The following is a 14,827-nucleotide window of genomic DNA, read 5'->3' as shown; positions in this document are numbered from 1 at the left end:
GATGCCAGCATCAAGACTCCCCAAAAAAGTAATAGAATGGCAACCGATAGGTCGACGGAAAAGAGGAAGACCCAGATTAGAATGGCAACACGGCGTAAACAAGTCCATGAGCGAAAGAAATTTAACAACAAACGACTGCGAAGATAGGAAGAGATGGTGTTTAGGTATCGGACAACGTCGAAAGACGTTCTAAACCGATGTGTATATATTAAGAAGAAAATAGACGGGGTAAACTTTAATAAAGAATATTTTATTCATCGACGAAGCAATCTTTATAAGAAATGAAGTCACTAATCATCACAATACTCATGTCAGGGCCGACATAAATCCTAATTGTAAAAAAGTGCGTCATCATCAGACTAATTTAAAGTATACGTTTGTGCTGGAATTTTCAGTAGTTATTTAGTAGGGCCAGCACTTCTTCCCAATAATTTAAACGGTCAAAATTATTTATCATTGTTACAAAAGATCTGTTTCTCTACTTGGAAGATGTACCGTTGGCTATCAAACAAAGTATGTGATTTTTGCAGGATGGAGCTCTAACCATTGTAGCGAGAAAGTTAGGGTATTTGTATTTCAACAATATCCAGCACATTGAATAGGAAGGGAGCTGGATGCTTAAATTGAATGAGCACCGCGCGGCCCAGATCTGAATCCAATGGATTTTTGTTGCTAATGACTTTCTACAGAAATTTGATTTTTCAAAATAGTCGGTATTTTTTGAAAATATGTAAAGCCTGTATATAGGAAGGCAGAGGTCATTTTGAACAATTTTTAAATTAAATTTCTTTGTTTTCTAGTCCTAATTGAAAGTTAATAATAAACTTAATATTTGTAGAAATGCATTATTGTATTTAAAAAAGTGGCTGTATCTTCCAAATTATTGATTTTACCAATACATACTAACTGAAAAAAAGTTGTAAAATAGATATTTTGTTCTATTGACGTCCCGTTTTAAATCCAATATTATATGTATTACAAAAAAGTTGACGGGAAGAGGTTTGGAAGGGAGAAGGTCTAATTTACTTCTTTAACGACTAAAGAAAGGTCATCTAATTATTTATGCTTATTGTGGTGCTAGAATAATTTATGAGACAATTTACTTACTTTAATAAATGACAATGTGTCTTCTTCAAATGATGAGTTGGTGTAGAGACTCTTTAATGCGCTACCAACATATTCTCTTGCTTCTTCAGCTACATTTAAAGATGCAGATATAATTTCCTTTGGGTTTTCATCATAAAATGTTGCTGTTTGTTTATATTGATCACTACTAACATCTGAAAAATATATATTATGAGTCTGGTCATCAATGATGTGTGTTTTATATGTTCATCACACCTATTTATGTTTTCAAAAGATGTGTAATAAAGCTTGAATGTTACATTTTATTGAGTATACACATACGTTCTCAAGACTACAATACGTGGTGGATTTTTAGATTTGTCTAAAATTCATCTTTAGGCACTTTGCTTTTTTGCATGTTACAGCTCTGTTCAACGACTTTTAGTTATCAATCGCATACCATTAATTTATGTCATCAAACGACATTTTGTTTTATGTGATAATTCTTGTAACTTTTTTTGATGACATTATTTTAACATTTTTTTAATTGAGAACATAATTAACTTTTGGAGAAAAAGAGTAGGACATTAATGTCTGGTTAAATTATCTAAATGGAAAAAATTACTTACTAACAAACATCAAAGCTTCTTCAGAGTTAAAGCCTATAAGGATAGGAACAAAGTTGAATTGGCCATTGAGAATAGCGCTGTGCATGGGTGTAGTAAATAAAGCGTTTTCATTGAACTCTTCCTCAATAACCGGCTTCCAGACAATAGACGACATGAATCCTTGTGGTCTAACTCCATAAGAGAACTACAAAACAATTAAAATATAACTAATGATAAAACAATAAAAACTGTTGTTTTTAACACTTCTGCGAAATTAAAAAAGAAAATTATTAAAAATCCTTTATAAAAGGTATATAATTTAACCCTTAAGTACCATGGCGTGGTCAAAATTGACCCCCCGCGTTTTTAATGCCAAGTTTCGCTACCGAAACATAGATTGAGCATTGCGCGCTTTCTGCTAATCTTCGGCCGGTAGGTGATTTATCGATCTACGAAAATTCCGTTAGTTTATCTGTTACTACTGCAGAGTTAGTCACGCATAGGGTCAATTTTGACCCGCTTATGGTATAAATGTTTCTAGTGCAATTAACGAGTAATTTGAAATGGCGGGGTGTAGTCGCAATTAACGTCCTCTGACACAGAAAGAACTTGAAGAGGAGGGACAAAAAATTATGGACAATGGACTAGATAGTGACAGTGAGTTTTTAGACCAGGCTAGTGAATACAGTGATCACGAAACAGACAGTGAAGAGGAATGGGACGATGATGACGAAAAAAATTTACAAATTAATAATTCCGAAACTGGTAGTGAATATTCGGGTGAAGAAAGTGATATAGCTGACTCAAGGGATGTGTTTTATGGCAAAAATAGGTACAAGTGGTCTAAAACTTCTCCCACCTTTTCTCGTACACGTAAGCATAATTTAATTAGTCATTTACCTGGTGTTATTGGAAAAGCTCGAGCTAGTATGCCAGAGAAACCAGTTGATGCTTGGGAATGTATTATTAGCCACGATATATTGCAAGAAATTCTTGAGAAAACCAATGAACGAATAACTAATATGGCTTCTAAATATAATTTACACAATTTATCGTGTCAATATACCAATCATCTTGACATAATTGAATTAAAGTCCTTCTTAGGCTTATTATATTTAGCTGGGGTATTTAAATCCAATAATAAAGATTTAAGGTCTTTATTTGCTACGAATGGTACTGGCCGTGATATATTTCGAGCAACCATGTCACTAAACCGATTTTATTTTTTGCTTGGAAGCCTTTGTTTTGACTACCCAGCTACTAGACAAGAACGTATTGCGCACGGAGATAAACTGGCAGCTATATCCAATATTTTTAATATGTTTATAATTAATTGCCAGTCCAATTATAGCTGTGGTGAATATCTCACAATAGATGAAATGCTTATTGCATTTAGAGGTAGGTGCCAATTCAGGATGTATCTCAAAAATAAGCCAGACAAATACGGTCTGAAAATGCAGTGTTTAGTAGACTCTAAGACACATTATTTGCTAAATGGTTTTATATATACTGGAAAAGATACACGCAGAGCAAATCCAAAAAAGTTATCCATCCCCACTCTAGATGTTTTGACACTTATTCCACCAATTTCTGGTACAAATAGAAACATAACAGCAGGTAATTGGTTTTCGTCCATTGAGCTCATAAAAGAAATGAGAAGCCATACAATTTCATATGTTGGAACTCTAAAAAGAAATAAAAGAGAGGTTCCTGCTGAATTTCAACCCCAAAAAAACAGGCCACCTAATTCTGCCTTATTTGGTTTTACATGAAGCGAGAGCCTTGTATCTTTTGTTCCTAAGAAAAATCGTGCAGTGTTGTTAGTGTCAACTATGCATCATTCCAATACAATGGTTAATGGAAAGCCAGAGATTATAAATTTTTACAACGAGACAAAAGGTGGAGTGGATTCATTGGATAAGAAATGTGCATGCAATAAAACTGGCAGAAGAACTCGTAGATGGCCTCAAGTAATATGGTTTCGCATTTTGGACATTGCAGGATTAAATGCTAACGTAATTTTTAATGGAGTTCAGCAAAATCAAATAATGGAAAGAATATTGTTTCTAACCACTTAAGGTCAAGAACTTATTAAGGCCCATTTAACTCGTAGAGCTCAGCAAACTTGTTTACCGAGAGAAATTCGTAGTGCCATTTTTAAAGTTTCCGGACTTCAGGAACCAATGCCTGCCGCAAATCCAGAGCCACAACGACGAAAAAAGAGGGGAAGGTGTAAAATATGTCCATATTCCAAAAACCAAAAGAAAGAAAGCTCATCGTGCGATAAATGTCGAGATTTTATTTGCAAAAATCATTCTCGCATACAGACGTTATGCATAAGCTGTGTTGAAAATTAAGGTAAAATCATGCTTGTCATTTTTGAGATACGAAATCTAAATCGATTTTTTTTATTTTAGGTAGGAGCTATAATACCTAGATTTCACCATTGGATATAAAAAAACTGCACATTGTTATTATTTTTCTTATAATTCGAGAAAGTGCATAGCTATGTTAATTTGACTGAATACAAAAGTTTTTTTTTAAATAGAGTTATATCTAATTAACCAAATTCGTTTATTTTTATATAAATGTAAAAGTAGCTGTAAACAAAATAATTTAAAATAAAACAAGTTAAAAAAAGAATATTTTTGATACAAAAAAAATGGGGGGTCAAATTTGACCCTGCCATGGTACAAATGTTACTATTTTTGGCCATGGTAGTTAAGGGTTAAAAAGCCCAATCGGGCTATATCACAAAACGTTTTCGGAATCCATATTCCATCATCAGTGCACCTAAAAAGTATATAACCATTTAATTAAAAAGAACGTGAAATTTAAATTTTGACCAAGGTTAATACAAAATGTGGTTAATACATACTTACTAGGTGGGTATACATGTATTGAGCCACTAAATATGTGGGTAAAAACCCGTTAAAAGTTGTTTTTTAAATTTAGTTTACATTATATGGTGGTAAATATTGTGATGTTAAAGTTACCAGTGGATTTGGTAACATGGCGACGTATGACTCCACGTGAAGTTGCTGGTCCTGAGACGATGTGTCTACGAGAACTTGATGAAAGCAACTGATTGAAATGACAATCTTGACGGTTAGGACGGAAGTCCGAACAAAGCAGTCAGTGTAACTTTATGTGTTAGTCTAATTAAGACAGAAGCCAACGCTATTTAAAAATTGAAAAAGTTAAAATTAAAATAATGTAACAGCAGCAACCATAAATGTTGTTGTTTTAAGTTCTTAATTTGTCCTGAATTTATTTTTAAGAATATGGTGGAAATTGTTTTATTAATTAATGTATGTGGTGAGAAAATTGTGTGGGTATTGTTAGGCAACCAACTATACATACGTCTTAAAGTGGTGTAAATTAGGGATTCTAATATTAGGCCCCTTATGTTTTTTCAACATTTGGTCATACATCGCCATGTTACCAAATCCACTGGTAATTTTAACATCACAATATTTACCACCATATAATGTAAACTAAATTTAAAAAACAACTTTTAACGGGTTTTTACCCACATATTTAGTGGCTCAATACATGTATACCCCCCTAGTAAGTATTAGGCATATTTTGTATTAACCTTGGTCAAAATTTAAATTTCACGTTCTTTTTAATTAAGTGGTTATATACTTTTTAGGTGCACTGATGATGGAATATGGATTCTGAAAACGTTTTGTGATATAGCCCGAATGGGGTTTTTTAAATTGTATACCTTTTATAAAGGATTCTTAATAAAATTTTTTGTTATATATGGTATACAGCCAACTACAGGAACTTAGATTCCTTGTGGATTTTACGAAATTTATTATAATTTGTTATCACTACAGTTGTTTTGGCAGAGCACCTTTCTAAAGTAATGTATTTTTACTATTCCTTTATACTTCATAGTCTTTAAATGAATAATTTAAATAATTTGAGGAAGGGAGAGCTGTTTGTGTCAAGTTGTGAATTCCAGACTTTATTAATTTTCATAAGATTCTAATAAAGATATCTTAAGGCGTTGATTTTAAACATGGAGAATTTAAAATTGGTCATTAAAAAAATGGTTGTGATCTAGAAGGTAAAGTGCGTACGTGGATTCTGTTTTTCTGTTATTAAAAGCTATTTTGTGTTCTGCTATAAGTTTGTTAAAAGTTCTACCAGTTAGACCGATGTAAGTTTTTGGGCAGTCACCACAAGTAAGTTTGTATACATTATTGTTTAATTGCTTTTTTTGGCTCTTGTTTTTCTTAATATATTTGCTAAAGTAGTTGTTTGTTCTAAAAGCTGATGTTGTTCTTTTCTGTTTTATATGTTTGCCTATTATTTTTATATCTTGCCTGTATATGTAATCCAGCAGAAGCTACTAGATTTTTGTCTGGTGAAGAAAAAACTCATTTCAGGATTTGAAATGTAGAAAAAAATGTGCAGAAATAAATTGGTACAATGGAAGAACAAGAATAAGAAAAGCTTTGAAGGCTATAAGGTCTATTTGTACAAAAGAAAAAGAAGAGTCAAATATATAATTGATAGATATGAGGAAATGGAAAAACATTATATTACAATATGAATAGGTAAAACTTTCAAGGAGAATTGGTAGACCAACAAATAAGTAATAAAATAAGTAGGAGAAATATCTAAGAAAGAATTAACGAACGCACCGACAGAGTCTAAAAATGGTAAAGCCTCTAGACGCTCAAATATCTCCATTGAACTGATTAGGTACATACCAGATGTATTCCTTGATTGAATTGGTTAATTGTTTAACAAATTTATAAAAGAATTCATCCCAGAGGACTGGAATACCGGATGAATCAGCTCAATTTACAAAAAGGAAAATAGAGGTTTTGCTTTAACTATAGAGGAATCATGGTTACCAGTTTGATGGGGAGATTGAAAGGAAGAATATTGAATGACAGAGTAAAATTAGAATACGATCATAGCGAAGAGCAAAATAGATTTCGTGCAGAAAGATCAGGAAGAACTTTCATAGCATGATTGTCGCATCTCGCAAACTTTCAATTGCTTATCAAGAAAGAAGTGATGTGACTAAGACAGCTCAATATTAGATTATCAACTTGCCCAATTAGTTAATATTAATGGTTTTGTTCACTCAGGATTAAGATATAATAATTCGAGAAACAGATAGTACACAACAAATCTGTTTTTTTGTAATGTCCAACATTTTATATTTCTATTACCAATGAAAAGACTCGATAAATTTAATAATCAACAAGTAAAATCAATATTTACCCTATTCTGCAGCTCTATTAATTCTTCTAAGGGTGCTTCTTGCAAAACAGTCAACAAATCACTAGATTTGCTAGAATTAAAAGAACTATTTAATTGTCTTCCAAATTCAAATGCTACTTCTCGATCATTTGATGGATAGAAAAGTCCACATAAAGAGGAGCCACTTTGTTGGATGATTCCGCTGTATAAACCTACAAAAAAAGTAGTACAGTATGCGGTACCGTAGACTAGCGCGAAACTTCATACTAGGTATCTGTATTTTTACTTAAAAAAACTATGAAACATTTCAAATATCAAAATAACAAATTATGGTCGTTTTAACTTTTTGTATACTTAACCTCCACCCCCTGGTTAGGTACACAAATTGACTGTAGTTCTGCTGTGACTGGATAAATATTAAAATTTTTAATAAAATATTTTACTAATTATATTTATATAAAATTATATTTATAGGAAATTATGAAAATATGAACAAATATCATTTGATAGGAAATTTGATTATTATACAAACTATCATCAGACCAATAATGACATACTCGGCAGAAACACGACCTGACACAGAGAACACAAAAATAATGTTGGAAAAATCAGAAATGAAAACACTGGTAAAACACTTTGGCACAGAGCTAGAAGTACAGATATACGACGTAAATGCAAGGTGGCAATATGGACTGAATAAGAAATAGAAGAGTATACTAAAACGATCATATAAGCCGAATGACAACAAATAGAGTAGTAAAGACGTCAAGAGACGGTTCTCCAATAGGAAGACGGATCAGTAGAAAGACCACGAAAACGATGAAACGACAACTTAGTGGAGGCACATTGAAAAACAGACATGTAGTAATACCTTGTATTTTAAACAGCGTTGTTGAGAGATAATAAACTAAAATACATACCTCGAGCTGGTTTGCTCTGCAAAAGGAATGCAGCAGACATGCTTCCAGCGCTCTCACCACCCACTGTAACTTGCTTGGGATCCCCTCCAAAAGTATTAATGTTATCGTGTACCCACTGAAGAGCAAGAACTTGATCTTTAAGACCCACGTTTCCAGGAATATTATCGTCAATTGTTGTCAAGAATCCTGCAAATAGAAATTGATTGAAACAGTTTTAAAAATATATATATATACATCAATATTATTTATAAGTTAACTGTACTGTATAAAAATTTAGAATAGGTCTAGAAAATGCAACTTAAGAAAAACGATTGTGCAAATTGTTTAATGTATTCTTCAATCTATTCCTTATTCTGTAAAGTTAAGTTAAATAATTCTATTAAAATGCTACCAAACTTAAGTTCATAATTTGTTTAAGAGTAAAAAGCAAGTTGTAAATTATCCATAGATAGATGTTTTAATGAAAAATTTGTCAAAATTGGCCAATCGCCATTTTAAATTTAATTTATGTACGTAAAAATATCCATTAATCATGACAAATGCTTGACTAAAATGGCAAACAGTTTCCTAGATCCACCTATCGTGCTTGACTTAACAAATTTATGCAATCTTTTGACCACTTCAGATCAATTAAAACATTAATATTCTTCTAACTGCTAGCCTCCTACGATCGTTATCCACTGAAAGATCTATACAAAATATTTTTACAGATGGTCAATTACTTAAATCGTTTCTTATTTAAATAATCTAAAACCTTATAGTTCACCTACAGGGATCATAAATAAAAATGAAAAACAACAAGGCTGCGGGAGATGATGGAATAGTTACAGAAGCTATAAAACTTGGTGGAACCTCTCTTCTGAAGAAAATATGACACCTCTTTAATTTCTGCTTATATAGTCAAAATTTTTTATAACTTATACCACTTCTTACATACATATAACAAAATATACGGTTCCCTTAATCTTGCTAGAAGATATCGACTGTTGCTTTATTGGTTATTCTAACTCTTAGTGGGGTCAAAGCATCCAGATTTATCGATGGTTCCAAAGTATCTTTCTTAATGAAGTTAATACGAGGATGGAAAGCATTCTTAGGTTTGCGGACTTCGATGGCCTGCTTGTCTGTAACTATTTTTGTGTTTTCTGCTTCATTTTCGTTGTTCCTTAAAATAGTAATTGGATTTTTCAAGCTAACAGGGCTTCTGATGTTCATCGGACTCAAATTTGACTCTTCGGAATACGAAGATTCTATAGGCCATTATTTAATGTTTACATCAGGTGGCCAAAATCTATGAATTGCCTACAGATTGGCTAGTTTCCACCTTCATCCCTCTCCTCAAAAAAGCAAATGCCACCAGATGCTCTGATTACAGAATTATAAGCTTAATGAGCCATGTACTCAAAATACTTCTTTCTGTTATTCACTTTCGCATATATAGAAAACTTGAAGAAAACATTGGCAGTGTTCAGTTTGAATTTAGAAGCGGACTGGGAACGTGAGAGGCCCTATTTTCCATACAAATATTGATACAAAGAGCTCAAGACGTAAATTGCGAAATCTACGCATGCTTATAGACTTTGAAAAAGCATTTAACAAGGTGCAACATCAAAAATTATTCCAGATATTGAAAGAATCTAGTATTGATGACAAAGATTTACGCCTAATTAAAAATTTATACTTACAGCAAAGGGTAACTGTACGAGTAGACAACGAAACCTCACAAGAATTCACGATAAAACGGAGAGTACGTCAGGGCTGCATTTTATCACCGACGTTGTTCAATACTTACTCGAAAATGCTGTTCAGGGAAGCTATTGATGGTTTAAGAGAAGGTCTAAAAATCAATGGTGAAATCGTAAACAATTTAAGATATGCGGACGATACGGTTTTGATTGCTGATAATGCGGAGGATCTGCAAACATTAATAGACCGTGTAGTGAAAGCCTGTGACAGATACTGCATGAAATTAAACTGTAAGAAGACCAAAATTCTTGTAGTAAAAAAAAACGCATAATACAGCACCAATTCACAGCTCATATTGAACCCTTGAAAATAATCGACAAAATTACATACCTTGGATGCATCCTAAATAAGGAATGGGACCACTCACAGGAAATAAGATGTCGTATAGAAAAGGCGAGAGCTGTCTAAAATCGCCTCAGGAAGATTTTATGTAATATGCACCTGAACATTGATATAAGAACACGAGTCTTGAGATGCTATGTATTTTCTACCCTTTCATATGGAGTCGAAGCCTGGACCTTGGCGGAGGCAACATCCTAACGATTTAAAGCCTTCGAAATGTGGTGCTACCGCCGCATGCTTAGAATTTCCTATATCCATTATGTTACAAACAGTACCGTGATCCATAAAGATCTGGAAATTATGCGTATCTCGAAAATCAGAAAGATGGCATACTTAGGGCATATGATGCACAATGCGAAGTATCAACTAATTTTACAAGGCAAGATAGAAGGCAAATTAACTCAAGGGCGCAGAAGGACATCGTGGTTGAAGAACATCAGACAGTGAGCAGGATTGCATACATCTATTTAGAGCAGCTATCAACAAAGTTGTATGGACTAACGTGATTGCCAACATCCACAGAGGATATGCACCAAAAGAAAAAGAAGGCCAAATTTTCTTATTAAATAATAAGTCAATGACAGTTTTAGATTTTATGCATATTTTGAATGAGGAACCACTCGTTATGTCAGTATCTTGAAGGAGGGCATAACATCTAATATATTCCTTGATACCCAGCTTCCCTTTAATAAAGTGAACCACTTGTATAGAGGTGTACATTGAGGTTAAGTTGGTAATAACTACATAATGGCATTTATCTTCTTTAATTTTTTTCTTTATCTCTGCCTTTGATTCAAAATGATGAGGGACTTCAGTTTGGGTTCCTGATGTGGCATAAAATGTATTTTTCTTGAATACTTCCTTTTTATTTGTTGTAGTAGATAATTTTTTGGTAAGATTACTCATTTGATTAGATATTTCACTGATGTTTGAAGAGAACATTTCTAACCCCATCTTAATATCAGTTGAATTTGAGTCTTGGATTTAAATCTTGATTGTGTCATGAAAACTGCAGAAAAAGTTATTAATTATTGAAATAACTCCATTACAATTCTTCTGTATAAAAATTGTGACAACATGAACTTAGAGAACTAGGTACGCAACCATTTATATAAACTATACACCAAAATAATAACCAATCGACAAGTAACAAAGAGACGACGAAGCTTCCATTTTTTGCAACGAGATGTACAGAAATTCTTTCGATCAGGAAGGTTGGTTTCGGTGCTGCAAATGTGGTGGATGGGCACATGAAGCTTCTTCAAGCTCCGAAGATGATGATGACACTTTTATATACGATTTTTGTTTATAGTTTGATTTTTATTTTTTAATACTGTTCATACTGTCATACTGAACCTACTGTATAATAATGTTCAATACTTTATTACATATTTAATTAAAAAATAACCTAATTCCCATGTACCTCATTTTACCCACCTTTTCTTGAAAAACGAGGTATTTGCACATTTTCAAAAATGTCTATTTCTGTCATTACGTAATTTTTGTTAAATACTCAATATCTGTTTTTTGATACCTGAAGACACACTTTAACTACATAATTGTGTAAAATATTTTATTTATTACAAATTTTTATTTTATGTCACAAAATGTGATGGGGTCCCCATTTTGGGCAACTCTCCCCTACAGGCCAATTTCTGTACGCAACCATTTATACAAACTATACACCAAAATAATGACAAGTAACAAAATTTGAACTGTTTCAGCCAATAGAACAGGCTGGTTTTCGCTCCAATTAAAATTAAAAACCATAAAAGTCTTAATTAAAAAATCAATTGAATACAATAGAACTCTTGTTCTAATGTTTATAGACTTTCATAAAGCGTTTGATACTATCGAACTACCAACACTTTTAAAGACATTGGAAGAGTGTCGAAGTGATCATAGGTACACCATCATTATAGAAAATATATACAGCAATGCTATATACAACAACTATAAATCTACACGGTTCTACCCAATAAGATACATATCAGGAGAGGTATTCGACAGGGAGATACTATGTCACCTAAGTTGTTCATGACTGTACTTAAACATGCTTTATAGTCACTAAAATGGGAAAATAAAGGAATAAATAAAGGAATAAATACCTACGATTCGCAGATAACGTTGTTTTGATTTCAAATAACTGTCAATAAAAATTGCTAATAATATGTTAAATAAACTCAGCGATGCAGCACATAAAGTAGGTCTAAATATTAATTACCAAAAGACAAAAATGATGACTAATTTAGTTCCGAACCATGCTTTAAGGGTAGAAGACGTCGAAATTGAAGTTGTTAACAGCTACATTCACTTTGGGTATATGATAAAAGTTAGAAGAGATAGAGCTTGTGGATTTTCTAAACAGCAATGACCTTGAAAATATCTGCGCTTCGGTCGTCCAAAATTATTACAATTTGTAGGTAGGGTCAAAGCGTAAATTTGTACTTTGCGGATTTATATATCATGGTAAGTTTTAATAATTAAAATGAGTGCTCCACCAGATTTATCGGCGATTGTTGCGAAAGTGAAGAATCTTCAGGGGACATCAGCGACATTGGGTCATCGGACATCCACGAATGGCAAACTATACAACATAGTAACAAAAATCGTAAAATTAATCCTCCGACACCAACAGAAAACGAAGACACGGTAGTAACCAGCAATAAATTTCAGATTCTAGAAAATGAAAACGGAAACGACAACATAAATAGTACAGAAAATACCAACGAAACTCCAGAAACCTCTAAACCCGCACCAATTTTTATATATGGTGTTACTGAATACAATAAAATGGTTAATAACCTATCGGAAGTAACAAAAACAGAGACATACTATTGTACAGCATTAAAAAACAACACAATAAAAATAAATTCCCGGGACTCTGAAACATACCGAAAACTGGTAAGACATTTAAACAGCAAAAAAATTGTGCATCATACGTACCAAATGAAAGAGGATAGAGCATACAGAGTTGTAATTCGTAATCTAAATCATACAGTGCCCATTAATATAATAAAAAGTAAAATAGAAAAACATGGGCATTTAGTACGCAATATTGTAAATATAAAACACAGAGTAAGTAGAGATCCTCTAATGATGTTCTACGTCGATATAGAACTTAATCAAAATAATAAAATATATATTAAATTCAATTTATAAACAACACGAAAATAGTTATTGAGCCATCGTATAAAAAAAATAATATTGTCCAGTGTACCAGATGCTAATTGTATGGACACTCTAAGACATACTTAATAGACCTTATCACTGTGTCAAATATGGAGGCAACCATATGTCAGCCGATTGTAAAAAACTTAGGGACACACCTGCCATATGCGCTCTCTGCAATCGAGCACACACCGCAAATTACAAACGATGCATGGTTTATAAAGAGTTAATTAGCAGTAGAAACAGAGCAAGAGGAGTATCATCGCACACTCCAGCGAACAATCAACTGAAATATAACAGAAATACAGTACAGAATAATCCGAACTTAAGCAATCAAAATCACGCGACTTACACACAAGCAACAGGCGGAACAAATGTAAATGATGTCCATAATAATACGAACTCATACAACCAAAATCATGCAACTTACGCTCAAATAATAAGTGGAACACATGTAAGTAATACAAACAGTGACATTGGTGAGATGATGAAGAGTTTCCTTAACGAATTCAAAGTTATGTTTTCACAACTAATAAATCAAAATAGCGTGAGCTTAAACATGCTTTCCATAGTAATAAATAAATCCAGTATTGGAACTTAAGTCACTACGAATTGCACAATGGAATGTCAACGGCCTAGGCAACCATAACACAGAAACGAAATCAGCAGACTATCAAGAAATTATTCAGAACATCTGCCAGCCCACCCCAATGAGAAAGCAAGACAACTACACCTCCAATCAGAAGTCAGACGAAGATTGAAGAGACAGTGGCCAACAGACTTTATTCACCAATTTCAATTTTAAATTTTAATTTTCATTTAAATTTTAGTTTCAAATTGTAATCCTATATATATATATATATATATATATATATATATATATATATATATATATATATATATATATATATATATATATATATATATATATATATATATATATATCGGTTTCAAAACGTCTTGCGTCGTTGTCCGATGCCTAATTTCCACGAATTTCTATCATTCCATTGTTCTTCGGTCAAGTCTCGGGAGCTCATTGCCTTTGTTATTCCCTCCTTCCATGTTCTTTTTGGTCTTCCTCGTTTCTTACGATTTGGTGGTATCCATTTCATGGCGATTTTTGGTAGTCTTGTTTCTGGCATTCTTTGAACATGGCCATACCATATAAGTTGTTTCCTTTCTATGTCTGTTGCCAGTGATCCATCTACCCCCATCCGATTTCTTATTTCATCGTTTCTAATTCTGTCTGCTCTAGATATTCGAAGTGATCGTCTAAATACATCCATTTCTGTTGCTTCGAGTTTTCTTTTATTGCTTTCTGTTAGTCTCCATGTCTCTGTACCATAGGTTAAGCTGGTTTTTATGAGAGATTCATATATATTGTATTTTCGTCTTTTACCAATTTCTGAGCTCCAAAGAACTCCGTTAAGGCATCCAATTGTTCTACGGGCCTGGGTTATTCGTTTTCTAATTTCCCTATTGTCTGTGCCTGTGGTGTCGAAATCAATTCCTAGGTAGGTATATTCAGTGCAGAATGCAATTTCGGTTGTGTCCATCTGAATGTTGGATAGTTCTGCGCCTATTGGGAGATATTTTGTTTTTTGTGTATTGAGTTCTAAACCCCACTTCTTGTATTCTTCCTGTAGTTTTCTGGCCATATATGTCAGGTCTTCTTTATCGTTGGCTATAAGGACTTGATCGTCTGCAAACTGTAGGGTATATAGGCAAGTTTCTCCCAGGTCAATG

The 14,827-nt window shown here is 33.1% G+C and overlaps 1 protein-coding gene across 1 annotated transcript in view; it reads right to left on the bottom strand.

Annotated features, from left to right (window-relative positions):
• The window catches only part of LOC140447328 (juvenile hormone esterase-like), a 36,148-nt gene that overhangs the window by 7,462 nt on the left and 13,859 nt on the right, over positions 1-14,827 (bottom strand). Inside the window, exons 5-8 of the mRNA XM_072539927.1 lie at positions 7,823-8,008; positions 6,924-7,114; positions 1,695-1,878; positions 1,108-1,280 (exon numbers count right to left, since the gene is read on the bottom strand). Coding sequence (XP_072396028.1) covers positions 1,108-1,280; positions 1,695-1,878; positions 6,924-7,114; positions 7,823-8,008 — 734 coding nt within the window. The remainder of the gene's footprint in view (positions 1-1,107; positions 1,281-1,694; positions 1,879-6,923; positions 7,115-7,822; positions 8,009-14,827) is intronic.

This window comes from Diabrotica undecimpunctata, chromosome 8 (assembly GCF_040954645.1).
Source record: "Diabrotica undecimpunctata isolate CICGRU chromosome 8, icDiaUnde3, whole genome shotgun sequence".
Taxonomy (NCBI): domain Eukaryota; kingdom Metazoa; phylum Arthropoda; class Insecta; order Coleoptera; family Chrysomelidae; genus Diabrotica; species Diabrotica undecimpunctata.
This window is presented reverse-complemented; position numbering and strand designations above follow the sequence as displayed.